General features: G+C 36.2%; 5 protein-coding genes across 7 annotated transcripts; all 5 read right to left on the bottom strand.

Annotated features, from left to right (window-relative positions):
- Positions 1-1548: 1548 nt before the first annotated feature.
- On the bottom strand, positions 1549-3175 carry LOC117614121 (cell division cycle protein 123 homolog). Its single transcript, XM_034342819.1, has one exon. The coding sequence runs from the start codon at positions 2783-2785 to the stop codon at positions 1742-1744; it is 1044 nt and encodes a 347-aa protein (XP_034198710.1). The 5' UTR covers positions 2786-3175; the 3' UTR covers positions 1549-1741.
- Positions 3176-4550: 1375 nt separating this feature from the next.
- On the bottom strand, positions 4551-6548 carry LOC117614438 (cinnamoyl-CoA reductase-like SNL6). 2 transcript variants are annotated; one of them, XM_034343250.1, is made up of 6 exons: positions 6257-6548; positions 6029-6198; positions 5751-5939; positions 5170-5323; positions 4858-5050; positions 4551-4759 (listed from the first exon to the last, which is right to left on the bottom strand). In XM_034343250.1, the coding sequence occupies exons 1-6, from the start codon at positions 6423-6425 to the stop codon at positions 4675-4677; spliced, it is 960 nt and encodes a 319-aa protein (XP_034199141.1). In that variant the 5' UTR covers positions 6426-6548; the 3' UTR covers positions 4551-4674. The 2 variants fall into 2 exon arrangements, with proteins under 2 accessions (XP_034199141.1, XP_034199142.1); XM_034343251.1 differs by having other exon boundaries at positions 6029-6186; positions 6257-6547.
- Positions 6549-9721: 3173 nt separating this feature from the next.
- LOC117614124 (5'-nucleotidase domain-containing protein DDB_G0275467) lies at positions 9722-18022 on the bottom strand. The gene is made up of 14 exons (XM_034342822.1): positions 17776-18022; positions 17642-17681; positions 17176-17373; positions 16954-17090; positions 16702-16851; positions 15200-15301; positions 14130-14294; positions 13878-13988; positions 13546-13643; positions 13192-13315; positions 13011-13100; positions 12879-12923; positions 12155-12475; positions 9722-10624 (listed from the first exon to the last, which is right to left on the bottom strand). The coding sequence occupies exons 1-14, from the start codon at positions 17818-17820 to the stop codon at positions 10595-10597; spliced, it is 1656 nt and encodes a 551-aa protein (XP_034198713.1). The 5' UTR covers positions 17821-18022; the 3' UTR covers positions 9722-10594.
- A 2195-nt stretch (positions 18023-20217) lies between these two features.
- LOC117637391 (5'-deoxynucleotidase HDDC2) lies at positions 20218-23251 on the bottom strand. Of its 2 annotated transcripts, XM_034372273.1 has the most exons (8): positions 22797-23251; positions 22572-22696; positions 22454-22491; positions 22003-22113; positions 21818-21897; positions 21142-21178; positions 20695-20736; positions 20237-20426 (listed from the first exon to the last, which is right to left on the bottom strand). In XM_034372273.1, exons 1-8 carry the CDS (start codon positions 23028-23030, stop codon positions 20356-20358), a joined length of 738 nt encoding a protein of 245 aa, XP_034228164.1. In that variant the 5' UTR covers positions 23031-23251; the 3' UTR covers positions 20237-20355. The 2 variants fall into 2 exon arrangements, with proteins under 2 accessions (XP_034228171.1, XP_034228164.1); XM_034372280.1 differs by lacking the exon at positions 21142-21178 and having other exon boundaries at positions 20218-20426; positions 22797-23161.
- Positions 23252-24420: 1169 nt separating this feature from the next.
- Positions 24421-27950, bottom strand: LOC117615357 (cell division cycle 20.2, cofactor of APC complex-like). The gene is made up of 8 exons (XM_034344427.1): positions 27826-27950; positions 27589-27695; positions 26769-27041; positions 26386-26655; positions 25686-26267; positions 25387-25601; positions 25040-25299; positions 24421-24817 (listed from the first exon to the last, which is right to left on the bottom strand). The coding sequence occupies exons 2-6, from the start codon at positions 27685-27687 to the stop codon at positions 25461-25463; spliced, it is 1365 nt and encodes a 454-aa protein (XP_034200318.1). The 5' UTR covers positions 27688-27695; positions 27826-27950; the 3' UTR covers positions 24421-24817; positions 25040-25299; positions 25387-25460.

Genomic DNA, 27950 nt, shown 5'->3' with positions numbered 1-27950 from the left:
TCTTGGTGGAGCAAATGCCTGCATAACTACAAGCAATGAGTATGGGTGAAATTATGTTTCAAGGACAATGCAATTTTGCAAGCCTCTATCTGCAAGAGTAGTCAGTTTTTAATTTACTGCCATATTTAATTTCATTATTCTATTTGTTGTTTAATTAAATTATTCAAATAATATTGATTGTTGTTCCTCCAACAAGTTTCACTTGAGAGAACGAGTTAGACCAAAGACAAACATTCCCACACAAAAAGAAGAAGAAAAAATTGAACTCTCACATTGATTTATTGTGAAATTTCTCTCTTTTCAATATCCACTTTGGATATGTTGAAACTAGCCAATTAATATCAATCGCACGTTCATGCAATAATCAGCTTACTCAATGGTTTAAGTTTACAACAGTTTCACAAAAGTGATTCGCCTAATTTATAATTTAGATTCAAAGTTTAACAAGAATAAACAACCATAACTCATGCGGATTGATCATTGATGATGGTATGAACAATGTAAGTATTCGATCAGCTTTGATGGTTGACATTTAGGGCTCGTTTAGGACTACTTCTCTAGGAAGCACTTTTGCTCATAAGTGCTTTTATTATAAATACGTTGAAGGTGCTTCCTATTTCTCTATAAAACACTTCTATGACCCAAAAGCACTTATAAGCTTTTCTGCCAAACGCAATCAGAAGCGCTTTTAACCGTTGTATTCTAAGCATACACACCGAATCTTCTTATATTCTGTAGGGCCTCCTCCGGCCATAGCCAGCCATAACCAAGTGGCTTGAAGGAACCTAGCCGAAAGCAAACAAATTTAGATATCTTCATTAACAATTTATCAAAGCAAACAAACTTAGATATTTGCATTAACAAGTTGATCAAGACTTGCTAATTATGATAAATATATAAAAAGGGGTAGTTAGATGAACAGTTTGAAGAATCTTTGGATATGTTCCATATTGTTGTGTCGGTGCGTAATACCAATCCTTGTGTTTAAATTACTGTTAAAACAAGGATTAAAAATGTCTTAGTTAGCGGAAAGCAAAGGACTCAGAGGATCATAATCTGCGAATGATTAAAAAACCATTGCTTTCACATTTTAATTTTACAAAAGGGAAGATAGAGATTAGAGAGGAATTGTTGACTGTGATGAGTCACAACGGATGGGAAGGGAAGCATGAACATATGCAAATTACTGTTGGGAAGCATGAACATATGCAAATCCTACCATTCCTTATTTTATGAACATTTCCAATCCAACTGCTGAAAATTTGTCCAAGCTCATCTAGTATGGCTGGTCTAATATCCATCTCAACATCTGCATTGCTGCCACAATCATTTAGGAGCATGTTCTTTCCTAACTGCTCAGCTCAGCATTTCAAACAGTAAGATTTGGCTAGATTAAAGAAAGTGAGGCCAGATAAAGGATCAAAGTTATTTGAAACTAATAAGAATCTGGGCTAACATGAGCAGGCGTTGCAGATCAGGAGAAGGCAGAGGAAGTAAGGAGCCATCAAAATACAATCGAAATTCAAAAGAAATTGACAGAATCCAGAGTGAAATTCAATTCTAGCTGTCGGCTTTTCTTTTTAACAAATCATAATCAGATATTGAAATGCAAAACTTTGTTTCTTCCTAGACATGGCCAAAGATGGAATATCCATGCTCCATTTCAACCTAACAAGTACAAGTGATAGGTGAAACAGTTACTTTCAAATTTCACCTCAAAATTTTTGAAACAATGATGACCTTAAGCACCTGCTTGAGCATTTCTAGTTTGATGCTGTAGCTCTTCATCGGCATTTCTCATAAACTGGTCCCAGCCGCTCCCGGGGCTAGTGTCCAAATAATCATATGGCACTGCAGTCTTCAGACCTGGCCTAACAGCACACTGACCCTCCACAATTCTTAAGTCCACACCATTATCTCCTAGTTCACTGCAATTCTGATCCAATTCCTCCCATGAAAACATGAGAGGCAGGGTAAATGCACCCCACGGGTTAAAATCCAAAACCTTAACCCGATTATCCTCTGTCACATAGACATCAAAGGTGTAGTTTTCCAATTCAAATCTCGACATCAAATTTTCCATGAAAAAATCTTCGATCAACACAGGAAGACTGTCTTTCTTTTCAAGCAGAGCAGGGTAAAAAGTAGTGACCTCACGTTGGGAAATTCCAACCAAATTCTGATTTCGTATGAAGCAACGCAACTCCATCTCTGGCTTAAGGGACTGGTACCATTTACGAAGTGCAAGGAAGAAACTCTTAGGTCTCGATGAGGTTTTGTCACAGCACGAATCATAGGCATGACACAAGTCATGGATCAATGAATCAGATGAGCGTAGCAAGAGGGCAATCTCACTGAACGAAGAGCATTTGAGTGTCCCAGTTGTGCTGATCCAAGCAGAGTCTTTTGGTGCACTCCAGTTGAGCTTAGGGAACACAGAACCTCCAAGTGATTCAATTGATTCCTTGACCTGCAACTCAAGCTCAGGGAAAGAAGGTGGCAATGGAGGCTGCTCTGACTCGTCATCATCAGACCCTTCTGATACTTGATAGTCATCTGCCTCCTCGGGATTATGAATTCTATTGGGAAAAGCATCTTCATTTGAGATTGAAACAGGGAGGACGAAGGGCCCCGAATCATCTAGCAGGTATTGGACAAAGGATTCTGGAAGTTCATGAATCCGAGTTTTGATGGACAAAGATTTGAATTTAGGATACCATTCCTGTATCTGGCATCGATTCACTTCTTCTTCCTTCATTTTGTTGCTCAGCGTATAATGCATCATAAATTCTCAAACACTTACATAATACTACGATTACCCAAACCAAGAAAAAGCCCTAATTCGCATTCAATCTCACAAAAACCCTAATTACTCAAAATTGAAGCGATTCATTACCAAATCAGCTTTAAAATAATTCAATTTTGAACCTCTGATGATCAAGAAAAACTCACGGATGTGTATATGTATGTTTTGTACCGTCTCTTCGGGTTTCACTTCTTTCTCCAAGTTAGTGCCCTTCAAAGTCTTGACAAAAACCTTCTTCTTCTTTGTTCATCTTACCCGATTCTCCGGCGAGTCTCCGATCTCCGGTAGCCCCCGGTCACCCTTTTCAGATGGAGAGAGAGCACGACGTAACTGTGATAACGGACGAAAAGCGGGAGCCTTTGCTCTCGTGTTTCTTGTCCAATCGTTTTATGCCACTTGTACAAATTGTGTTATATAAGGAAAATATTTGGGCAAGAGTTGTTTTTGAATATATTTGGGCTTCTTCATTTAGTAAACTCTTATTTTTAATTCGATTTTGCATTGGGCTAAAACCTTTGCCTTGATTGACAATCAATTATTATGTAACCGGGTAGCCCATGACCTATTTACGTGAATTAATTTTCCATTATTTTTTTAGAAACCGATACGAGGAATACTTTAATCAAAATCAAAATGGGGGACATATAGCCGAACCCTGATTATAAGCATTACTAATCATAAAATCGATTGCTTCTGCTCGGCAATCTCTATACACTACTAAGTTTGTAAGCATTTTCTAACACTTTCTAACTTTGGGTAATTAAACCATTTCAAGGCTCATTCTCTTTCAACGTAATTAATTAACTTTTTAATTAATTTTTTTCTTTAACCAATTAATCTAACTAATTGACTTAATCGTTGATTTCATCATCTTCCATTATTATTCAAATTACGAACTTATGGGTGTGCGATCTATTGGGTTCTAATTAGTGAGGCCGTGGGCGATCTTGAATTCTTTCTTATCGATTGTGAATTAAAATTTTCTTTTAATTATCGCTTTAATGAGGACTCAGTTACGAAATGTCCTTAAGGCTTCCACAAACCGTAAGTGATGTCTAATAACATGTCATAGCTACCCAAGCTAATATATAATATATTAGGAGAATCCATTTAGTTGGAATTACGTTATTGCAACTGAATAAATTTTGCTTGGCATGTAAGTAAAACTTCCATACAAGATTTCTAGTTTCATGGCGTTTAGTGAACTCAAAGGAGCACCTATGCACTTATCTCAGTGTCCATACACAAATGACTCTATACTAGTCATTCTCCTAGTCGAGCAGATATAGTGCGTACTGGTCTTTGCGATTCATCAATGCTCAGTTGAACGATCATATGACCAAGAACATTTTGGGTATGAGTTATAGGGAAAGGTCTCTTCGCATCTAACCTATTTAGACCACTTTCCTTATCTCATGAATCCATGGACTTGTCAAATAGGTTAACAATCACGTTTGAGCCGTTACCTAAGTCGACATACTTGCCCTTAAGTGTTAACCTAAATGGTTGGTTTAAACGAAGTTTTCTATGAAAGATTTCATCTAACAATTGGCTTTCAAGGCATACTTCCAACATCGAGTCCTAGCATCTATGTTGTGTGTGTGAATTTAGTGCATTATCGTCTCTCTTAATAAGAAATGTCTATAAAAAACAAAAAACAAAACAGAAAGAGAAAAAGAATTAGTTGCTATTTTGCCGTTAGGTTATGTCACGTGATAAAACAAACTTATGTTGGGTCTTATTGAAAAAAACACGTAATTTTAGACCCTTAATTTATTTTCAAATACTGTACACATCATAACATTCTGGCACAATTGTTGATCTTAAAAAGAAAATTACAAAGTTATGAAAGAATCTCTCATGTTGTACTAATAGGCAGCGCCCTCAGCCAACTTGCTCAACTTTTTGGCCCTCAATCGCTCGGTATGCACCTCACTCCCATGGTATTCGTACCTGCATGCAACAAAGGACACCAATCAACCTCAAAACGTTGTCATTTTGCCTCCATCAAAATTACTTATGTTCCTACTCCTACATGATAGTATTCATACCTTGGTGGCAATGATATCAAAGGGCTTAAGCTCTCGGCAAGCTTAACAGCTTCATCCTCAGTATTCACAATTCTATTAAAGCAGAAGTACCTCCCGCATGTGGACTGATCCTCCAGCGCTCGAATATGAATATCGGCTAGAAAGTTCACGTCGACGAATGCAAGCACCCCGTTTTCGTACATTTGAGCCGCTCCTATAACATTAAATCATGGTTCAAGAGAATTAAGAGGTTAAGATAAGCGTTGGTGCCTCTAGCATTATTGTGTTACAAAGTTACGAATACAACGGATGTGTTAATTATTAATTAATTACCATTAAGATAAGACATAGTTGTCCGAGGGTTCTGTTGAGCGACACTGGGCCCAAGGACAAGTCCAGAGTTTATGGAAACCATCTTCAGCATCCGGTCCATGGATAAAGCCCAAGCAGCCTGTTCAGAGAGTGTCTTTGCCAGGGCATGCCACAACTACAAACAAAAAGAAAATACACAATGTCAGTAAAATATAATTCTGAGAAAACTTGTATAATTTGCTAATTAATTGTTTTTTTCGTTAGAGGGAGAAATGTTGTTCACCCAATCTACATAATTTTAGCACTCATTTAATAATAATAATAATAATAATAATAACATATTGGTCATAACAATCCTTCAAATATTTCAAAAATACCAAAAATCCTAACCTATTGTATATATAATTATAGCCACCCAGTCATTTTCCTTACAAAAATTAAAAGGTGACCGAACTGGCTATTATTCAGTGATATTTCTCTTTTCAATATTAAAAGAAATCCATATTCGAATTCCTCTCCCATTAATATAAATAAATAAACAATCAAAATCAAAGTGATGTCTAGCCAGACAAAGAAATAAATGTGAAGATAGAGGCCAAAACCTTCAATTTCCTGCAAAATTCCTGATCACTCCATGATTTCTCATCCACATCCTTCTCAGAACAAATATCCTCTCTCCAAATTGCTGCTGTCAAAGAAGAAGTGAACACAATCTTCTCCAGAGTCTCTGTCTGAGCACATGCTTCCACAACATTAATTGCTCCTCTCACCTCCAAATCCACCATTTTTTCCTAACCAGTCCATAAAAATGGAGTTAGTATAATCAAAGTAAATTTAAAAAATACTTATAAATATGAGTTTCACCAAAATTACAACTCACATCATATCCATCTGAACTATCTAAACAGCAGAACATAGCAGAGCAACCCTTCAGAGCCAAAAGAATGCTATGGTAGTCCAAAACATCCACAACAAACACTTCCAATCTCTCTTCTACTTTCTCCATCTCCCTGATTCTCTTCTGAATTTCTGTTTCCCCTGCATCAAACCCTATATCAAAAAACTCAGATTCTCATATAACCTAAACCTCAAGAAAGAAAAAGCTTACCATTATTCTGGATGGCTGCGTGGACTGTGAAACCTCTACCGAGCAATCCTTTGAGAATCCAGAAGCCCACGTAGGTTGAAGCATCAAGAACACAAACGATGGGTTTTTCGTTGTCCATTCGCGCTCTTTCGGTTTTTGTTTTCGTTTCAAGTTGTGGCTTCCCTACCATCTCTGCTCTTATATAAGTTGTGAGAGGGATTCAAGGTGAGATAGGCATCAATGGAGGAAGAGGTTGGTGAACTATTTGTTACACGTTCCCATCTACTCACCATCTTATGTTGTCAAGACCCCTTTAGCTTTACCGCATGCTCCTTATTTTTATATTTTTCTTCCTTTGCTGCCTCATACCAATTCAATTCGAGTGAATTCAAATACCAATTATAATAATAGGGTAAATTACTCAAATGGTCCTCAAATTTATATCTGATTTACATTTTGTTCCCTCAATTAAATTATTCGTTCAAGTGGTCCATCAACTCTATATTAATTGCTCCGTTGATCCTACTGTTACATTATGTTAATGTTGCCGTCAAATGTAAGGGTAAAACCGTCCATAACTGTCCTAGGTTCCCCAAATAGGTGATAAAGTGGTGATACATAGGTGATACAATGGTGATACATAGGTGCTACAGTGGTGATACATAGGTGATACAGTGGTGATAAAAGGGTGATACCGTGATGATAAAAAGGTGATACATAGGTCAAAAGTCTTATTTACCCCCATAAATGTAGCATGTGCTGCTCATATGACTAAATTTAACAGAAAATGTAACGGTATGACCAAAGCGCCGATTAATAAAAAGTTGGTGGACCATTTGAACGAATAATTTAGTTTATTGACTAAAATGTAAATCGGATACAAATTTGAGGACCATTTGAGTAATTTACCCTTACAAATAATGTCATACGGACCAAAAAAAATTTATACAAACGATAACTTACTTTAATATAATCTAATTCATTGCATAATTTTGACCCAAAAAATAAAACTCATCGTCTAACTCATTGTATTAATTAACAACTTACCGTAATATTGATTGACTTTGTACCATATTAATTGATATAATAAGTACACATCATATGTTACCCAGGTGGTTAGTTAGTATGATTAATGATGTGTTTTGTTTACGAACAAGCTCTTTCTTCTCAATATTAGAAGAGATCCAAAGTTTAATTGTCCCCTCCTACAGTGATTAGAGAAGAGTAATTTGTATAGAAACCCTTTTTTGGGTTAGTCTAGGTGGTGAAAGATGGTAGAAAGATGGATTGATTTATGATAGGTTAAGGGTTTCATCAATTCTGATGTAATTATAAAAAAAACAGTCAACCACAATAGTTGGAGTGTATGAAGCGTGATTACTCTCTTTTAAAAATTGTTAAAAACAATCATAAAATTACAAATGTTACACCATAGTCCAACTATTTGTCTAACCTTTTCAAGTCAATTGTTCCCCTTTAACATAGCATTTGGAGGGCCGGCCAAATTTCCACTGATACGCATGAATTAACATGAGCCCTACCATATGAACAATATATAATTTATAGGAATCCTAAATTTCTAGCTATAAGGAGAGATGAAAAATCACCTATATAGTATCGTTTTGACATCCATAATCAGGGACAGACCTAGCATCCTTACCATGGACTATAACTCTAAGTGATTTTTTTTATTCGGCCCAAAATAACATACCCAACTCACCTGAGTTTCCCCGTTCATACCTCCCCCTTCGCGCATCACCCGGATACACATAACCCTTCTTTATAGTAGATTTGTACGTAAAGTAATTAGACGGACGAATGAGCCAATAATACAACTATTTGTAACTCTATAATTGCTTTTGCCAAATTTCTAAAGATAGGGACCACCGTTATAGGCCTCAAGCACCAGGATGCCAAAACATAACGGGAAAAAAAACAGTAATTCGCACCGTTTCCGTAATAAGGAAGACGGGTAGGTTTCACAAGTACCCAAAATCTCTCGCATGGGTGTGTTTAGTTGTTGTACAACTCCAATTCCTAACGCTACATATGCTTGCTTGTGTAATCCGATAATTAAGGGATGTGTTGGATCCCCAAAACTATCCAATGTAGGTGGACCACGTGGCATGCACAAAATTCGTTGGAGTTTTTTAGCTTGCTTCCGTTTTATCACCAACCAACCAAGGCAGGGCACGTCATATATGAGCACAAGGCTTAGGCAGGCATTGTGGGATTCGTAGGTTGAATTGAATGGCAAAGGTGCCATTTTTATTATTGAACAGCAGATTTGGCAGCTGCCAGTCAGTAGCAATTAGCTAGGGTAACCAAGGAAAAATACTCTTAAAAAAAGAGGAGAAAGAAAGACAAATGAAATATAATTCTTAAGAAGAATTTCCCCGAAAGAGCGACAAAGGTGGACAAGATTCATAATCATAATTAAATGTTTAATGGCCGAAAAACAACGTGATTGGATTATTTATAATCCTGCTAGGGCATGTAACGGCATAAGTTAAACCAGTCCTTTAATCACATATAAGAAGAAAAAAAATGCATAGAAAAATTAGTGTTATTCTTTCCAATCCAATTACCTAATAATTTAATTCAATCTCAATCATCAAACATGACATAATTATCGAAAGAGTCATTCTTACTTACGTGCAAATTACAGTTTGATACGTTAAAAAACTTAAATTTGTCTTAAAAGGAGAAATGACTCTTACTGGAAGGATCCAGCTATTATCCTGAAGCAGCCGTATTGACATTTACATTGAGGTATTGACCAATTAGTAAATTAATTATACATGCAAAGACTCTAATAAGAATTTTTTATGAATGACCTTTCAAACTGTCATGAATTCTCACATCACCAAAATTAACTGCTTGCAACAACAGGACTGATTCTATTCTATGTTTTCAAAGGGAACACGTACCAAAAGACTAGTTGTGTTATAAAATAGGGCACGTAACTCAACATTTTGGAAAGACAGTTGTGTAGTCGTTCAAGTTATCTAGAACCATGTAGAATAAAAAAAATAATAATAATAATATTAACAACAATAAGAAATAAATTGGTGAAAGGAATGTTAAGTTGGAGAAAAATAGTGCTATCCTCAAAAGTGTTAACACACATGTTATATCGTTATTGGCCGAGTATAGCACAACAGTGCTATTTCCGTTTCATAAAAGTCCTCATCAAGAAGAGCCTTCATGGAGCCATCAATTTCAAGCCAAGCAAACATGTGTGGAAACTTTCCTCACTAGGCAATATCTAGAAATCTGATTGATTAAGAAACCCAAAAATGGACAATAATGGTTTTACTTAAACAGAACAAGCATTTCGTCTTTTAAGTTTTGGTCACCGACAATCAACCAGTAAAAAAAAGGTCGTTTGTGCTGCTATTTGTTCATGTTATTAATAAAGCTGGATTTTAATTCTCGCCCCAACAACTCATTACCAACATATTACCAGACTTAATATGAGGTAAATTAAGGAAACCTGAAAGAAGCATACTATAATTTCAGAATTTGAATCATACTATAATTCCATGAAATTAAAAAGGTTAATTACAATTTTGGTCACTGGGATTTGGCTCGAAATCAATTTTAGTCACCGTGACTTCAATTTTCCCGATTTCGTTACTGTACTTGCAGTCGTTAACAAATCAAGTCCAAGCCTTCATTTCCGTCAGTTTGACAGGAGCTTTATTGTCCTTTTGTCCCAACCCACCATCAGAAGCTGTGTAAAAGCTCATTTCCTAGTCTAAAAGCTTAGAATCTGAGAGCAACAGTATGAGAGCAAATGCACAAAAAGGAACGTGTTCCATGTAAAATTTTATAAAAGCAATGCAAACAATTAGTCAAAAACCATTCCAGTAGCAGAATCACCAGAGGTAGGTTAATTGTATATAGAACAAAATTCATGCACTCCATTATAAACCTTACACAGCCCATTTGACAAAAATCGCAGCCAACAAAACCAAGCACATGACCAAAAGAGGGCTCCACCGGCCCCTCAAACCCCTCCGCTGGTCTGCAATCGCCATGATCATCCCTCAACTTCACATAAGCAGAATATATATTTTTTTTTTTTCTGCGTGGTTATTTTTATTAAATTTCTTTTATCTTTTACTAGTGACTAATTTTTTGGTTTCAGTATGCAGTTAAAAGAATGAACTTGCAGCTTGATATGCTTACAAGTTTCAAAGAATGTTCCTAAAAACTGTCTGAATTATAGTACCAGAGCATACTATGTTGACTTCTGATGAACATGAAACCTGCACTGGCCATGTTGGGAGATGAACACAGCAGAAACTGCACAATAAGTGATGACCCATCCATGACGATGTTGAGAGATAATATTTATTCATTTTTGAACAAGCTCGAAGAAACCTGAAAAAAGGAGGGTGCTGTCAGAACACACAGGATACAGTGGGCAGATATATCACAAGGTTTTAATCTAATAGCTTAGCACAATGGTGGCTTTAGAAACAATGATGGAATCATATCACATTTCATCGTCAAGTACATAACAAAACCTTGAAATTCACTACTCCATTGACCAGACTGGTTAAGAAAGCAAAATCGAAAAACTCAACCCACGCTCTTCGTCTTTTTCTGCTTCGTCTCCAGAAAAAAAATGTACGGACAAACTTCGAATTGGTGCATGATCTTCAAAAGGTGGACAAACAGGTACCCAAACTCAAATAAAACCTACACCCTTTCTTCATCCAGACCGTCAGTGTACAAAGAAACACATAAATACCAACAACCCACTACCAGTAATGAAACCCAAACAGCTTACAGAAATCAAACACTCAAACTCACCTAAGTCACTCCAACCAAACCCACCAAATCAAACACTCGTTTCCAGAACCAGAAATCGAATGCAAATCCTTTGAAGAAATCAAACCCAAATCACCCTTCCTACAAATTTCGCCTACTTCATTGCAGGATCAGAACCCTAAGCCTTCATACAAACTTGTTTGTCCATCTTCCGAAGATCACATACCAGTTTAAAATGTAGTGACCATCCCACTTTAATCTCAGACCAGCCCACTTTATATAACTGGAAGTATTGCCAGATATCTTAAGTTTAGGTGTCTTATGTGAGAACATACTTAGGATATGGAAACTGAAAAGTTCTATCACAGTATCCGTGACTACATCACAAGGAAATTGAGATTCTCAAGAGCTCCAACAGCAGGAGCTTCAAAAAGCATAGCCAGAGCAGCACATTATTTCCTACAATTGGAAATTGAAAAAGGGAAAAAAAACAGAATAGACATTGCAAACATAGGCAATGGGAAACAGGATGGTGGGTAATAAAATTTGAAAGAGGCATGCCTTTGAAAGTTCAGCAAGCATGTGTCATGCAAAGAGATTGCTATCTCTGGCACTTTATCAATATAAGCAAAGGTTCAACAAGAAACGAAGACAGATTCCCTCCCATCAGTCTTGAAACCACAATATTCAAATTTCCAATTGCTGTGGGTCCTACCACGAACAAATGTCAAAAATCTCATGTGCCAACAAAGGGGCATCATAACGATATACAAGTTCCATGATTAGCACAGATTGAATTGGCTTTGGTTGTTTTAAATGAATATAACTAAAAGGAAAACAAACACAAATGCTTGTACAGTGACTTTAAATTTTATCAATCCAACATAATATGGAATCAGTGGGTCCTTGGCCGATTTTTCTTTCTTTCCTTTCCTTTGATATTAAATCAATATGAGAAAAAATAAATAAAAACATTTGTTACGTGACTAAGGTACAAGAGCAATGACATAGGAAATTTTCAAGAATCAGATCTACTCAATTCTTACTACAGGCATCTCACACCAAGGAGCATGATTTTATAACAAATGCTGTAGTTTATTATCCACATATTATTTAAATAAGCAGAGTGAGACATACCTTCACATGATGTGGCATAATCTTAATATCAAAGGGAACATGAAGCCATGCTTCAGAAGGATAGAGCAAAAAATTCTCTGGCTTACTGGTATAGACATCTGCATATTGATGAATATGATACGCGAAAGCAGATTCTTGACCTCTGTCAGTAAGGAAGGTGGCTCCAAAAGACTTATTAAACATTCTCTTCATCTTATGACTTGACTTGTGCCTCCAGTCATTTAACTCCTCCAACAGTGATGTGTAGGCTTCACTTTTCTGGCTATTAGCTACAGTAGCATGCAATCTACCAAGCAATTCTTGTACTATATTAAATTTCGCCTGTGCCCAGAGAGAAGTTTCAGAATCATGAAAAAGACATCACAAATTTGAATAGTAGGAATTCAGTTATGCGCATGGAGAATTTTAACCATTGTGCTACGTAGGTTGAACCCATCACCTGAATCCACATTGTAATCCATGGTTAAAATCCACTATCCTCACAGGAGAATTCTCCTTTGAATTGATGTGTGAGAGAGACAGAGAGACTTCCAAGAAAGTTCTTATGTAAAAATTAACATAATTAAGAACTCTAGGCAAAAGTACTCTAAAGATGATAAGATAATGTATACAGTCATTAAGTAGTTTATGCATGCCAACATCAAGAAGAAATGAATTATAACAAAACCAACCAACAGAAAAAAATAAAAATAAAAATTAATATGATAACTTTGCATAATAATACCTGTTCCAATCGGTAAGCATCCTCATTTTGTATAAGTATTTCATCCTGCAAAACACAAAGGGCCTTTGAAGTAACCAAAAAGAAATACTCTGGAAGTATAATGCAACACTCAAAAGTATAACAAAGACATACTTCTAGTTCGTGGATTATAGCAGCAGTGCGCCAACCAGCTTTTGCAGGCCCCCTAAGGTCGCTAAATAGGTGATCTCCAAAGTATATCACCTATCAAAGGGGTGTAGGTGATCAATGACATGCAAAAGTGTATGAGCTATATGAAATAAATTTGAAAACAAATCATATGAAATTAAAGCACCTCTGGTCCCTTCCATTTGGTAATTTGAAGGAAGGATTTAAGGCATCCATGGTAATATATTTTATTAGGAAGAAATGCATCCACCTTCGTGAAAGCTAAAGTGTCCTTCTCTGCGTCATAGCAACTGCATGGAAGTTCCAGAAATCAAGGTGCAGGCCAAGATACCATACAAGATATTAGCCTATCTTTTTTCTTGGGTGATTAAGAGAATGAAACTTATTTAGGCAAAAAACAAAGACACCATTGAAAACAGTTTGAAGACAAGGAAACAACACAGAGCATCATGTCCATTGTTATCGCACATGTGAAAAATTAAGGAAAAGAAGAATAATTTTGCAAGTTGAAGATACAAACCGGAAGGGATGCTCAGATGTGTAGAAATCTGGCTTATTAGCTTTAGCAATCACAACATCAAAAAGTTCCCTCCAGGAGTCTCTGAAATCCGTGGAATCCTAAGAAAGTGTCACAATCAACTCAGGAAACTTAAAACCCAAACCATAAACTTAAGTCTAGATGAAAACAATAGCAAGTTAGCCAAAACATTCATGGACAGAAAACATCTCTTAATTTAGCATCCACTTTTTCACAAATAACAAAACCATTCCAATTGGTCTGAAAGGGGCTTCAGTTGTGAGACCAAAGCTGTTAAATGTAGTGATGGTAGAATTCACAGTTAGTTGGCCTACCTCCAACATAAACCTCATTCCTCCATCCACAAAGTAATATGGAGAGTTAGTCAACAGGAATAGTTTCTTTCCCTTCTCCCTGAGCATCTTGAGAAAGTGCAACAGCTGACCCTAATAAATATTAACCCAAATAAGGATGAGCCATCACCTCAAGAATAATAATGAGATCAAACTAGACAATTGGACTAGATGTACAGCCAGAAATATCAGTATAAGTTATAGAACATACTCAAAAAATGTGGCAGGACTTACATTTTTTACAAGATATTTATGGGGGTCAGAAAGAATTCCTCTATGAGCCACACCACTACGGTGAACATGCTGAATTGCACGATTTACATCTTGATAGATGTAGCAAGCATCAAATTCCAACTTAGCATCAACAAAATATTGCACGATATCTGCAATGAGGCATGCCTACATAGTAACAATTGAAACAAAACATTGATGGGTTAGAAGGGACAAACATATTCCTACAACTTCTGACAAAAGAATTGTTCTGAACTAAATTATGTGTAAAACGGAAGCTGAAAGTATAGACGGCTAGTTTCTTCACTGGCCTGTCACCTTAAAACTTAGGCACAAACTTCTCAGGAAGCTAATGTGTTGAAGGTAATTCCAAAGTTGTGCATTTCTTTCTTGTGGAAAAAAGTATTTAGCATTTTTGGAGGGGGGGAAAGAGCAAAACTGTTGTAGAACTGTTGTTTGATGGCCACTGCCTGGGTGGAAAGAAACAAAAGGATTTTCGAAAATTATGGGGAGTGAGGAAGTGCAGGGTTTGTAGGACAGAGTACAATTTTAGGACATCATTGTGGGGTTCAATTTCATCGGTATTTATGGTTAAGCCATTCTCTCTATCATACAAATAGAATGTGGTGGTATCTAAATTTTCATTCGCAATTGACTCAACTTCTATGTAATGTATTTCAGTTTTATGGGCAGGTTTTGTTGTCCTAGATGCGGTTTGGTTTAGGATTGAATATATGCCACAGGGGATAGCTTGCCCTCTAAGTTTCTACTTCTAATATCCATCTTTCTCACCAAAAAGGGGAAAAAACAGTAAGTGCCTTGTCCCAACTCCTTTCACAAGCCCATAACGATGTCCGTATCCCATAACGACCAAAAAAACACTAATATTTATACAGTTCACCCACATAACTTGCCCAATTTACAAAATTTATTTTATATTTTTCAAAACATGCCCATGCTAACATGTCTCTTATATAAATGTTCCAATGCACGAATGTTGAGATCAGCCCATACATGCATCAATTTCTTCTTCTATCACAAGTTTGGGGAAATGTGACAGTTAAATAACTAACCTCGCTAAAGCAAAAGAAATCCATCAATCCAACAAGTCTCCGGGCTTGATCACGACCAATATGCCGTGTGCCATATATCTCTTCTATTTCCTTCCTGCTAAGCTGCATTTCATTCAAAAGAGAGAATAACAAATCTATAAGTAAGAAAGAAAAGTTTGCCAAAATCTATTGAAGTCTTTTTAGTTCACAGAGCACTGCAAGTAATTTTTTTGTCAAATTGGGCAAAGCCTGCACTGTTACTTGTATGTTATAAAGAAAAATAACCAAAGTCCCATCATTCATGACTCATATAACATGTTGACTAAGTAGTTTCCATGTTTCGGAAGAAGAAAGGTATCATTATCTTTTAATTAAAGAAAATTAACTGCTACAGAGGAGGTAGGAGGCTGTGCATCATATCTTGGGGAGGGGGAGCTCAAAAAAATATTCAAAAGCAAAATATAGTCAATAAATTTGAAATTAAAATATACATGAGGGAATATTTTAAGTTAGGGAATCTTAAAAGGAGAAAAGACCAGTTTGGATGAAGAATGGTCTCATGAAAATTAGAGTCTGGACAAGCTTTCCATTTACAGTCTCTACTGAATTTCCTTCATGACTGCTTAAAAGTTTTACTCAAACAGTCTATGACTGCTTAGAAGTTTTACTCAAACAGTCTATATTGCCTATACAATCCATGACCTTTTTACCTGCAATTCATCCCTTTAAATATTTAGTCCTCCTCTGAGTACCCAAACAAGAGGATTTGGGCTTGTTTTTCCTTCCAATTACCTAAATTTTTCTAGGAATTATGAATCTCCTGGCCTTTTCTATTCATGGCATCCATGCTTTCCTGCTGAGCTAATATGAAACTCTAGATCCCTTGAAGCACCATGACAATCGGCTTAGACTCAGACCTAAAACGGTTAAAGCATGTGATCTCTCACAGAAGGTAAAAGGTCAAAGCTCATCTTCCATATTACTTCATTATCCCAGCAACATGCCCCATAGGATTCTGCATGACAACTGTAGTCACTTTCCTAAATATTGCCTTTTACTGCTTGTGGGGCAAAAATTAAATAAATGAATAAATTGCTTATTACTAAAATCTAACACAAAATACATGAATATACAAGTATCTTTTAAATACAAAAAATAATAATCATACCATCTAACTTTCTTGTGACCCAGTTCAAAACGCCAATCTTTCTAAATTGTCTCCCTCATAGCCCAAAGCTTCAAAAGCCATGATTTTTCTCCGTTTTATATGATGTGGATGCTTAGACATTGCATGATTTTCAGATTTACCGTGAAAGACTTGTTATTTCTTACCTTCCTCAAAATTCTCACATCTCAGCTCTTTTTCTTTTTATCTGGAACCAACAGACCTACATTTTAAGCTGTCTATAACCTAGGGCCTAGGCACAAGTATAAAGAAAATACCTCCATAAAACCTTTCAGTTCCAGAAAGCATTTGGCCATAATCAAAACATATAAGCCAAAAATGATTAGGTGTAAAGTACCTTACGACGACCATAGTAGCATCCGTCTGACTCAATTGATCCAAAAAAATCCAGCTTCAAGAGACACCCTTTTAGCTTATCATAGTACAATCCTCTGATTGGAAAAGTCGGATCGTACTTAAATTCCATGCAAATTTCAGGATAATGAAACTGAAACAACCACAAACGAATATATCAAATTACACAAGGCTTACATGTAAAGGATAGCCCCATGAAATTATATCAGCATCGCTTAAATGGGTGTAAACTAACCTCATTTACCATATGCTCCTTTGCAAGATCATATATCAAGCTCTGTAAATTGGATGAGTAATGAGCCAGTGTGTAGTCATAGTCAAATCCATAAACTTGAATACTGTCCAATCTCAGGTTTTTATTTACATATATCCCTAATTTCAATATAAGAAACTAATCAATATCACAATTATCATGACTAATGAAGCTTAACTGAGAACCAAGAATACACTGGCAAACCTTCCGGATTCATTTTAGGCATTGCTTTAAGTGCCTCTGGAACCCTGAGGAAACTCTGCTTCGCGGCATGAAATTCACGTCCAATTTGTGCTATCTCATCATCAAGAACTAAAGTATCAGCTCCAGCTCGAGTCTCTGCATCTTCCAATTTCAACAGAGTTTGCTCCGGCGAAGCAATTCCACCGTAGCTTCGAAAACCTAAATTTAAGTAAATAGAACAACTGTAATCGTCCATAATGATCAATACACACACTTACAACATATTAGATGCACTCCAATACAATTCTCATTATGTACACCACTAATTACGTATTTACCATTCCCAAATATAATATATATATATATATATATATATATATATATATATATTCAATACACATTGTTGCACATATTTGTAGCCCTACATTCAACACACCGAGAGACAGACAGACAGACAGAGACAGAGAGACAGAGAGAAGCAGAGAACCTTGTACAACTCCAGAACCAGAAGATGAAAAGGTCGTCCTCTGCAACAAATCAGAAACAAACATGATTAGAGAGGAAGAGCACACATATACATGCATATATCTGTGAGAGAGAGAGAGAGAGAGAGAGAGTTACGTTGATGGAAGAGCAGAGAGGAAGCAGCCTACGAAAGCAGGCCATGGGAAGGGAGGGATTTTAGCTCTGCATTCGAAGTTAGGGATTTTATTTTTTCATTCTGTTGTAGAAAATGGAATTGAAATGAAAGCCCAAGTGGGAAGGAGATTGCAAAGAAATGATGATGTCTTTCTTGCTATGCGAAAATCAAGGGCTGCCAGTACCTGGCGGCCGCCATTTTAACATTAGACCTTCAGCAAATCCAGCTCAAATTATTATTATTATTATTATTATTATTGTTATTTTTTTCATATATCGAGCTCAAATTGTTGAGCACAGGCTGGAAGGGATTTTCCCTTTTCAGAATAAAAAAGTTCTTTTCTTTTGTTGGATTACATTTTTGTCGCTTTTTTATTTCATCAAATAGAAACTTTCATTAGATAAACTTCAACATGCTAAAATCAAAACTATAACAGACAAAAGTCACGCTAAAACTACTAGTCCACATCACCATAATTAATCATAAGTCCAAACAAAGCTCATATACCCAACGTAACTAAAACCCTAAAACAACCCATGAGCCTAAACGACCAACACCGCATGGAGAAATTATACAATAGTACGGTACTACCACGTGGCACTTGCCAGGTGATGGTACGCACCTATAAGACAACGACACATGGACAACAACTCCAACAAAGATAATTAAGTAATTAACGTTTGAAAGCATCCGTTATCGCATCCGTAACAGATCTGGGGAAAACATAATTTCAGCGATCTACATGCGCATAAGTACGAATAAATAAACGAAAACAACAACTTTAACAAAGAACAATTGAGTGATTTGCAGCAACCTTTGTCGAAAACAATGTAGACCCAAGTTTAGAGAACATGGGCAATGTTAGAGAACGGGTTTTGGGAGAAGGATTTGTTTGAGAATGCATAAAAAAGGTAATGAGGAACTTCAATCTAAGAATGACTCAGAAAAAATCACCACAAAGGGGGTTTCTTATTCAAAATGCAACAATGTACTTATTCACTTACCTAAAAGAAAAACTCAAGGAGAAAGGAGGGGAGGAGGGGCAATGACGCTTCTTCATGCTTCCCCTCTATGGAGTTTTTCTTTGGCACTCACAAACGGAGAGAGTGGCTAGGGTTTTTTTTCTTTGTTCTAAATTTACATTTTTGTCACCTTAATTTGAGCAGTATCCTTTCATTCAAAAATACTTCCATCTTTTCCCCTATAAGTAGAAACTCCTACATTCTTGCCAAGGATAGTATGACATGTATGTAGAAGTTTTTATTTTTATTTTTGATGAATTTTTTTTGTACACGTGGTCAATTGTGATTTACAAGAAGGAGACAAGTAGTATCCTTTCTCATTTTAGTTCATAATTTTGAAAATTTTAATTATGGATTTTTGTAGAAATGTCACTTGAACTTATTCCTCAATTTCAATTTGTCACCTTAAAGAAAAATTTAAGAGAAATGTCACCTTAATTTTTCAAAATCCATGATTTGTCATCTGACTTTAACATCATCCAATTTTCCATCCATTTTTAAGGGTATTTTAAAAATGGAAAAATCATTATAAAAAAATTGTATATCTTTTAAACAAGAAAGGGGTTGGATTTTGAGTGGGAAGCGTAAGTAGTTTTAAATCATGTATTTGAAAATTTTAGACATGCTCAATGAACACCATAAAAAAAATTTATACATGTTTAGAGAAAGCGAGATAGAGACAGAGAGAAGTGGGGAAGGGGAGGGGTCTTGTGCGATGTGTTTTGAGGGTGAGTGGGGTTGGGGTGGGGGAGAAAGGGGGAGAGAGAGGTATCTTTTTTCTTTTTCTTTTTTTCTTTAGAAATAGAAAGACTAAAATACCCATAAAAATGAATGGAAAAATGAACTATGTTAGTCATACAAATCATGAATTTTGAAAAATTAAGGTGACATTTTTACAAAAATCTCAAAAGGAGTTGCTTTACTATATTAACGGGTAAACAAATGATTTTGAAAAATCAAGATTCAAGCAACTTTTTCCTTCTTTTATTCTTAAAACGGGTAAACAAATTATTTTGATGCAAATAATCATAAAGGAGTTGCTTTACTAACAGCAGATTTAACATTTGGTTGTTTATCTTTAAACAAGGGTTTGATTTTGGGACCAAATTTGCCAACAAACTGTTAATACTTTGTCGATATACAACTGAGGCAACTGGTTACGAATACAAGACCAAGATTACTCTTCCATGAATTAATTTTACCTTAACTCTTCCATGAATTAATTTTACCTTAACTATGTACAAAGATACAAATGACAAATCGAAATACAGGAACTGAGTTAGACAATGATCAAAACTACAAGGCCCAAAATTGTAATTTTGTCATGACCATCATAATTTCTTAAAAAATATTACGAGTTAACTGAATCATGTATTAAGAACTTCAAGTGAATCTTAAGAATTAAGGTAATCCTAGAAGCTACATTAAAATGTTTCGTCTTCTTATTAAACAAAATGAATTGACGATGTACACATGAAGAGCGGATTGAAAAGTAATTAAAGCTTTCTTCTTGCGCAACTGCAGAAAATTTAGTATAAATTAGCCTTGCTTTTTCCTTCTTGATGCTACCTCTGAAGCCCATGATTTGCCCAAATCAGTCTGAAACTTCCCTGCAGAAAAGAAAAGAAAATGAGGCTCATCTTAAGTCCATCGCACAAGAAAATACACATGCTTTAGTGTGAGATGATAAGAATCTCGTACTCCAAGGAATTCATTCTCCTTTGGAGGATTAATTTTTAATTAACACAAAAATGCACATGGCACTTCATCTCATGTAATGAACACAGAAATCCGTTCAAGAAATTTGAGGAAAACGAAAGCAAGGGAAAAGAATTTGCATCCTGATGCAACTTAGCTACAAAAGCCAGATGTATATACCAGCAGTTGACTGAAAAAACTCTTCTAAATCCTTTCCTTGATCTGCATAAATCCAAAGGTAAGCTCAGTCCAAAGTAAATTGTCAGAATACGAAGAATATCTTAGCCAGACATAGAATTCTGTCATTAGTGTACATGATAGATGACATGACTTTTTCTTCGGTCGTTACAGATAAAATGACTACACCCTTGTCATCTGTGTATTTATAGTTAAACAACATAGTGTCTTGACTCTGTAGTGAAGCGTGATTAAACAATTAGCAATATAATTGATACAGTAATTCAGAAATGATAAAATTAGGGTAGCGATTTTGACACTCCTCTTTTACCCATCTACACTCCAAATTGAATATTTTACAATTTTCTTCTGCAGCCACATATGTAGTGCATGAGGCTAAACATGGAATGTTAAAATCACTGGCCTAAAATGAATAGAGAAAATCCTCACCCTTTTCATATTCCAAGGCTTGAAGTATCATCTCGACCTGCATAGAAGGGAAAATTACAACAAACAATCCAATGAATACATCATGCACTAAGAAGAAAATTGCACAACACAAGTAGGGCGACGCTATGAGGATTGGAAAAAATTGAGGGGAAAATGGGGATCAAAGTTTTCTTTTATATATTTATTTTTTATTTCATGTTCTAAAGTTTTTTTATTTTTCATTTTTTCTTTGTCCACATACAAACCTAGTTGCCCGTGTGAGCAAATAATTGAGCCCACATGTTGAAAGAACGGTTAACGGATAACTAACAGTTGCAAGAACTGCAAACATTAGGGTCTACATTGCAATGTTTTGACAGTCAATTAACAAAGTGAACTGACCCCTATATTTCAAGGGGGTAAATTATGTACTCTTTTCTCTAAATGAACTTCGAAAATATATTCTTAATTTTACCATTCAAAGACTGAAAATTTAAGACGTTGGTAATTTTCAACATATTATCATTCATAATCCTTAATCCCAATACAGATAGTGCTGCATACATCTCTTCCAGACCACGTCAACAAAGATCATTGGCTGGCCAACTACACTTAATTTTACCATAATATGACTAGACACTAATTAAAAGTACACTCAAAGTTCATTCATTTAACAAGAGTAAAAAAAATTACATACCTTGTCAAGGTCCTTAACAATTTTAGCTTCTGGCGAGGAATTCCCCTCATACTCCATCCACAATTCACCTATCTCTTCTGCTGAAATACGAAAAGCAAATAAAGCAACCAAAATGTGAGAAATAATTACCGATTTCAGGTATAAGAATAACAAATGCACAATCCTGGGATGAACTAGTTTAAAACCTATTTTCCCTCCACCAAGTAATTTGCACATGTGGTCTAATGCCTCTTGCTCTCTTCGACTCTTCTCAGCCTTCGGAACCCCATCGGAGGGTGTTATGTCCCCAACAATGGCTATCCAAGAAATTATAAGGAAGCAAAAAATTACAACCTTAATAGCAATGATAAATCAGATTTCAAAAAACAATTGTTGTTTGAAAAATCAAGTTTCTGGGTTTTTTTTTTAGTACAATCCAGATAGTCCCTCTAGCATACTGTGGATGTTTTTAAAAAATAATCCACATGGACTCTTGTCTATGTGTACTTCTGATACCATTCTGTTAGCATAACATGCTTACTCTGTGTAAGAGATACTTCATTTCTACATACCATTTTTTGCTTACAATATTTCTACATTTTCATTTCCATTATCCAACTATCAAAGAAAAATGTACAGAGTTTAATTTTCGTTCACCTTCAGCAATATCATGAACAAGGGCGATTTTTATGCACCTGAAATTAAGTAAAAACAAATCTTAAAAAACACCCCGAGACCCATAAAAATAGAAATTGAAGTAATCGCAAAACTCAACTTGTCTCGATCGACACCGGGGATATCAGAAGCAATCAGAGCCATTAATCCCATTCGGTACATATGGTCAGCTATAGACTCTGGATCCTTTACATCTCTCTTCACCCATCCAGCTCGTTTCGTAGTCTAATTCCCAATAAGAACAAAAACACATTCAAAACCAAACAATCCAAAACCCATTCCCATAACCAAACACACAAAAAGAGCTATACACAAATTTGATTACCTTAAGGCGGTGACAGAGTGAGAGAAAATCAATGGCAGAGGAAGCGGGGGCAGACGAAGAAGAAGAGGTTGCTTCGCGGTCTGCATTGGATGACGGTGACGACGAAGCCTCGGTGGCCATACGATGAACCCTGGAAGTGGAAGACGGTGACGAAATGGACTTGAATGAGAATCTTATCGGAGCGGAAGCCAGAGAGGGAGTTAGGAGGAGCGATTTACAGAACAGCCGGCTCATTGTGGTTTTTTTTTTTTTTTTTTTCGATTTTATTATATTTTTTATGTTTTCCGGAATTTTGTGATCAATTTTTGTTCGGTCCTTTTGGCGATCCTAGAGATTCGGTATATCCTGGTGATGGTGATTAGAGTGTGGGAATGATCTCGGCCGTCCACGTCAGGAAAAAAAAGGAGTACATGTGGAAACATTCAATTTAAGGAGTATGGTTTTCTTAAGTGGATAAAGAGTAGTTATCCATGCACTAACATATGCTAACGAATCGGTTCGTAGTCGGGTATGGTAATATCATTTAGTCCCACTTCCATACCAGATAAAAAATTTCGGGCAAATGCGTTCCAAATCTCAATCACATTTAGTTTACCTATAAAATTAAATGCAATTACTCATAATCATCCCAATTTAATTTAACAAAACTAAGTAAATATTACATTTTTATATTATAACCATACATAGTTTATATTATTTGCATATTATTTAGAATTAAATATATCACTTATCAAGTTAGGTTCGGAGATGGTAATAATAGTACCATTTTGACCGGTACCCAACCAGGATTTATAAAATTTGGGGATCCCCGAACTCACTCCCGGTTTTTCCCCGAAATATCACCATCATTAGGGCAGGAGATTCTTGTCATCCCTACATGCACTTCCCCTTCCCTAACATCGCTGGTATTAAAAAAAAAGTGATTGATAGACCAATATACAAATTTAGAAAGTACGTGTGTCTTATTAAATGATATATATTGGAAATGTATGGTAGATTCTTATTTGTTTTGAAACAAAACTTTTAAAACTATTTTTCAGTGCTTAGGATTTTTGATATAATGAATCATGTGATCTTTACTCACACGAAAAATAGTTATAATAGTAATCGTGATTAGAGTTGAGAAATATGAGGATGAGAACTGTGATTTTGGGTTGGGAGAGGGCCACTTGAATTACGAGGTTTGACAAATAGTTTTTTTTTTTTTTTTCCTCTCTTAAAGCTTGGTTTTGTTTTTGGGGATTAAAAAAAAAAAAAACAAGCATACCACTGTTTTAGAGGACCCAACTCCAATGTTTGGAGTGTTTGGATATGATTTAAATTAATTTGAAGATTAGAAATGAAGTACTTGAAATCGAAGCAAGCTATGAGTTGATAGACTGGCCTAAAGTGTCCCAAATATTGTATTAACTTTTTAATTTTATTTTATTGTGAGACTCCTAACGTGTGCTATTTGCTAACAAGGAACCATGATTGGTAATTGGCACCAACTCTTAAAACTGATAAAAAAAACTTCATACCCTTTAGTTTAGACTATCACTTATACTAAAAAAAAACCCAAAAACCAAGCAGGCACGTGCACACACTTTAAGCAACCACACATGTTCGGACCCCAAAAAAGTACTTAAGAAAAATAGAAATATTTTAATTAATTAGTAGGTTCAAGGTTTATGCATACAAACGACCAGATCATTTAGTGTAATTAAGAAGATTAATAAACAGTTGAGACACTCTTTCCATAGCCTACTTGCAAACTCTTAGGATATGCCTTGGAAGCATTTTCTTTAAGGCGCGGATTTAGGAGCAGAAATTTCACCAATCCATTGTGACAATCATATCACTATGCACAAGTGTTCTGCAACAATTTCTGGTGAGAGACTTATGGCGGAACATACCGGCGAAGATCTCTTTAGCACACAGTGGCGTCATATGTTTGGTACATTCCGGCAAAAACTTGTAGCATCCTGGGTATGGCTCTGGTGGTACAAAAGGAAGTCAGTCTGCATCATCCACTCTATGTTCTGCAACAGGACTAATATATTAGTTGTCATAAGCATATGAAAACTCAGGTGATATTATTAGGGCTATATTTGTTAATAATTTCAGTTTCTTGATTTTCGCCTTTAATTATCATTGCCTTCAGTTAGACGGGAAAGTTTATGATCCGTTTCAGTTATAAGTACACCAACTAATTTATTTTGGTCTTTAACAATTTGTTGTGGCGACAAGAAAAAAAAGGTTACCAAATGCATCCTTGAATTTCATGTTCGGCCTGTTTTGAACACTGTGATGCCCCGTGTTTCTAGCAGGCTGTACTTTGGCTGGCTATTGTTACTTGCTGGTGTAAGTGAATGGCACTTTATTCGAACAGGTTGTTTGTTCGATCATATTGAATGTCGATATTTGCTTCGCTTAATTTGCGGGTGCTCTCAAATGTGAAGGAGCTCTAAAGCTTCAATGATCAGTTTTGGAAGAGTTTCCAATCCATCATCTTGAGCAGCCACTGCGTACGACCAAAAACAGGAAGTCATAAAAATAATTTTGTACTGAGAATAATCACAACAAATATGTACTGTTCAATTTAACTTGCCTTTCAAAGGAAGATTACTGCCGCAAAAAGGCTCCATATGAAATGAAAAGAAGAACACTTCCTCATGTTCTTGATCAGCGGATACGATTGAAATGAGCAAAAGGCTCAGGGTTAGATTTGGGAGCTGGTTTAGCCACCTCAGGAACCCCAAAAACATTCCAGAATCTGAGTGTTTCATCACCAGCTGCTGATGCCACTGTGCAACCATCTGGGCTCTGAAGATTTGCAACATAAGAGAATTTAGTATTTTGTCTAAGAGGGAACATGATTTATGACATTTATAAGGTTAAGGTTGTTACCTGAGCCATATAAAGAACTCTAGAAGTATGGCCAGTGAGTTCTGCAATTTTAGCCATTGAAGGGTACTTCCAAAGAGTAAGCTGATTTTGGGTAAATCCATGTGAACTAAGCAGCTCTCTTTCATTCTTGTTCCACAGCAAAGCACAAACATGAGAGCCCGTGTCAACCGAGTTCAGGCATGCACCTGTGTGGGTGTTCCAAAACTTTATGCACCGATCACCCCCACCTCCACCAGAAGCTAATAAGTTGCCCTGGAAAGGACACCAAGCAAGGGCTTTCACTGCAGCTGTATGGTCTTCAAGCCTGTGAAGCCACTGAGTCGGTGAATTTGAAGATGCTACTGATCTGTCCCATATATGGAGGAGGTTATCATTTCCTCCACTAGCTAATTGCTGGCCTGAGGCTGACCATTTAAGCGCACAAACCTCTTGTTCGTGTCCTCTGTATGTCTCAACAATGTGTGATCTAACTCTTACATCATTATTAACGATACAGCCATCCATTCCTCCAGTTGTAAGAATGTGATTGTTCCATGCAATAGAGCCTACTCGTGATCTGTGGCAACCTCTCAAAGTTCTCAGCTAAAGAAAGAAACATCACAATAACCAAAAAATGTTAGCAAAATCGGGCAGCAGGTAAAGTAAAACAGAAAGGGAGGAATATGAAAGGTACAAAGATAAAAGACAACAAAAAACCAACCTGCTTATTAGCAGTCGAATCCCACAACTGTACTTCAGAATTGTCCAGTCCAATTGCAATGTTGCGTCCATCAGGCGCCCAACTCACACTGGTGACAGGTCCGACTTCATCCTCAAATGTGGCGACCTCCGAAGTAGAACCATTGGTAGCATCCCACAAATAAACTGTGTTTGCAAGAGCTATCGCGATAACATTGCAGCTTCCCCAATCCAACAAATTCAGGTAGTAATCATCCACAAGATCGGGAGCATCCAATGTCCTCTCTGAAGTCTGCATATATGATCAAATCGTAAGTAGTCAGTTACACAACTACTTTCAAAATAACCAATTACGTTCAAGCAAATATAATCCAATCATGAGATCAAAATCAAATATACACTCACTTGAGGAATGTGCCTTCGGGGCTTTGCCAGTTTGTCCTGTGGTAATGAAGAGAACTTGCGTGGGAAGAGCTCTACAGGGGCCGGAGGCTTGTTCTTGAAAGCTAGGATTCGAGTCCTGTTCATGTTCATGGACTCTGCCAACTGCTTCCGATAGGCCTCATTGGATGGGGAAGATACCATAGCTGGGTTTTTCTTAACTTTCCTACCTTCAGTCAGCATAAAGTGTGCAAAATCAAAATCCATCGCTGATCTGTTGGGGATGAACCTGTCCAGCTAATAGTCACATAACGCAAGCACATAAGAATATCAGTCTATTAAAGATTAAAACCCACCTTTTAATCATATTTCTAACTGTTTTTCAAATTCAATTTAACATCAGATCCCAAAATAGATTAACAGAAAACCATATACATACATGCACATGTAAGGGGAACAAGATTCAGAAATAAAAAGTCCAATGAATAGAGAAAATCCAATTCAAAGTAAAACAGAACCCCTAAAATCAATCAGCAATCAAACAGACTGAACCCTAATAAAGATAAACTTCATATAAAGAACTTGATATAGATCGAAAATCCAATTCAAAGAACAACAGAACACCTGATTTCAGTGGTCATATAGATCGAACCCTAATAAAGATCAATTTGGTATTTTGAAAAAAAAAAAACTTACATCAGATCCCAAACTAGATGAACCCCAAACGCTATGATAAAAAGATTCAAAACTGAAAAGTCCAATCAATAAAGAAAATCCAATTCAATCAATAATGGATTGGACACTAATAAAGATCAACGTGTAAGATTTAAAAAAAAAAACTTACATTTTCCCTAGAATTCCTTTCCTGAAGAAGTTGTTGTCGAAGAGGCCAGCTTGACTCTGACTTCAACTTAGACGAAGAACTCATTGATCCTGCATCCATTATGTTTACTGCGCACAAAAGAATATATATATGACTACGCAAGAAAACAGTATGAAATAGCAGAGAGATCAAAATGAAAATTCCTGCGAAAAGAATGTCAGATTCAGAGAAAAGAAACCCAAAAAGAATGTTGCATATGACTACGAAATAAAAGAAAATCGGAGGCCGCTTTATTAATTGCGTATTCAGAGAAGAGAGCGAGAGACAGACAGAGAGACAGAGAGCGCGCGCAAGTGATTTATTGAGAAGTTGAAATGATGAGA

The sequence above is a fragment of the Prunus dulcis genome, chromosome 1 (assembly GCF_902201215.1).
Source record: "Prunus dulcis chromosome 1, ALMONDv2, whole genome shotgun sequence".
In the NCBI taxonomy this organism is placed as follows: domain Eukaryota; kingdom Viridiplantae; phylum Streptophyta; class Magnoliopsida; order Rosales; family Rosaceae; genus Prunus; species Prunus dulcis.
The sequence above is the reverse complement of the archived record's forward strand: the minus strand, read 5'-3'. Positions and strand labels throughout refer to the sequence as shown.

Bases quoted from the DNA above. Each gene is read 5' to 3' on its own strand.
- LOC117614121 (XM_034342819.1), bottom strand. From the start codon at position 2,785: ATGATGCATTATACGCTGAGCAACAAAATGAAGGAAGAAGAAGTGAAT.
- LOC117614438 (XM_034343250.1), bottom strand. From the start codon at position 6,425: ATGGTAGGGAAGCCACAACTTGAAACGAAAACAAAAACCGAAAGAGCG. The intron at 5,324-5,750 runs GTTTTGGCCTCT...TTTTGTTTGTAG, and splicing joins AATTTTGCAGGAAATTGAAG to TTGTGGCATGCCCTGGCAAA. The intron at 4,760-4,857 runs GTATGAATACTA...TGTTGCATGCAG, and splicing joins TTGATATCATTGCCACCAAG to GTACGAATACCATGGGAGTG.
- LOC117614124 (XM_034342822.1), bottom strand. From the start codon at position 17,820: ATGGCCTGCTTTCGTAGGCTGCTTCCTCTCTGCTCTTCCATCAAC. The intron at 13,644-13,877 runs GTAGGCCAACTA...ACACTTTCTTAG, and splicing joins GAATGAGGTTTATGTTGGAG to GATTCCACGGATTTCAGAGA. The intron at 13,101-13,191 runs GTGCTTTAATTT...CCCCTTTGATAG, and splicing joins CCAAATGGAAGGGACCAGAG to GTGATATACTTTGGAGATCA.
- LOC117637391 (XM_034372273.1), bottom strand. From the start codon at position 23,030: ATGAGCCGGCTGTTCTGTAAATCGCTCCTCCTAACTCCCTCTCTGGCT. The intron at 22,697-22,796 runs GTAATCAAATTT...ATTGGGAATTAG, and splicing joins CACTCTGTCACCGCCTTAAG to ACTACGAAACGAGCTGGATG. The intron at 20,737-21,141 runs GTGAGGATTTTC...GGATTTATGCAG, and splicing joins AGCCTTGGAATATGAAAAGG to ATCAAGGAAAGGATTTAGAA.
- LOC117615357 (XM_034344427.1), bottom strand. From the start codon at position 27,687: ATGGATGCAGGATCAATGAGTTCTTCGTCTAAGTTGAAGTCAGAGTCA. The intron at 27,042-27,588 runs GTAAGTTTTTTT...TGTGACTATTAG, and splicing joins AAAGGAATTCTAGGGAAAAT to CTGGACAGGTTCATCCCCAA. The intron at 25,602-25,685 runs GTAACAACCTTA...GCAAATCTTCAG, and splicing joins GAGTTCTTTATATGGCTCAG to AGCCCAGATGGTTGCACAGT.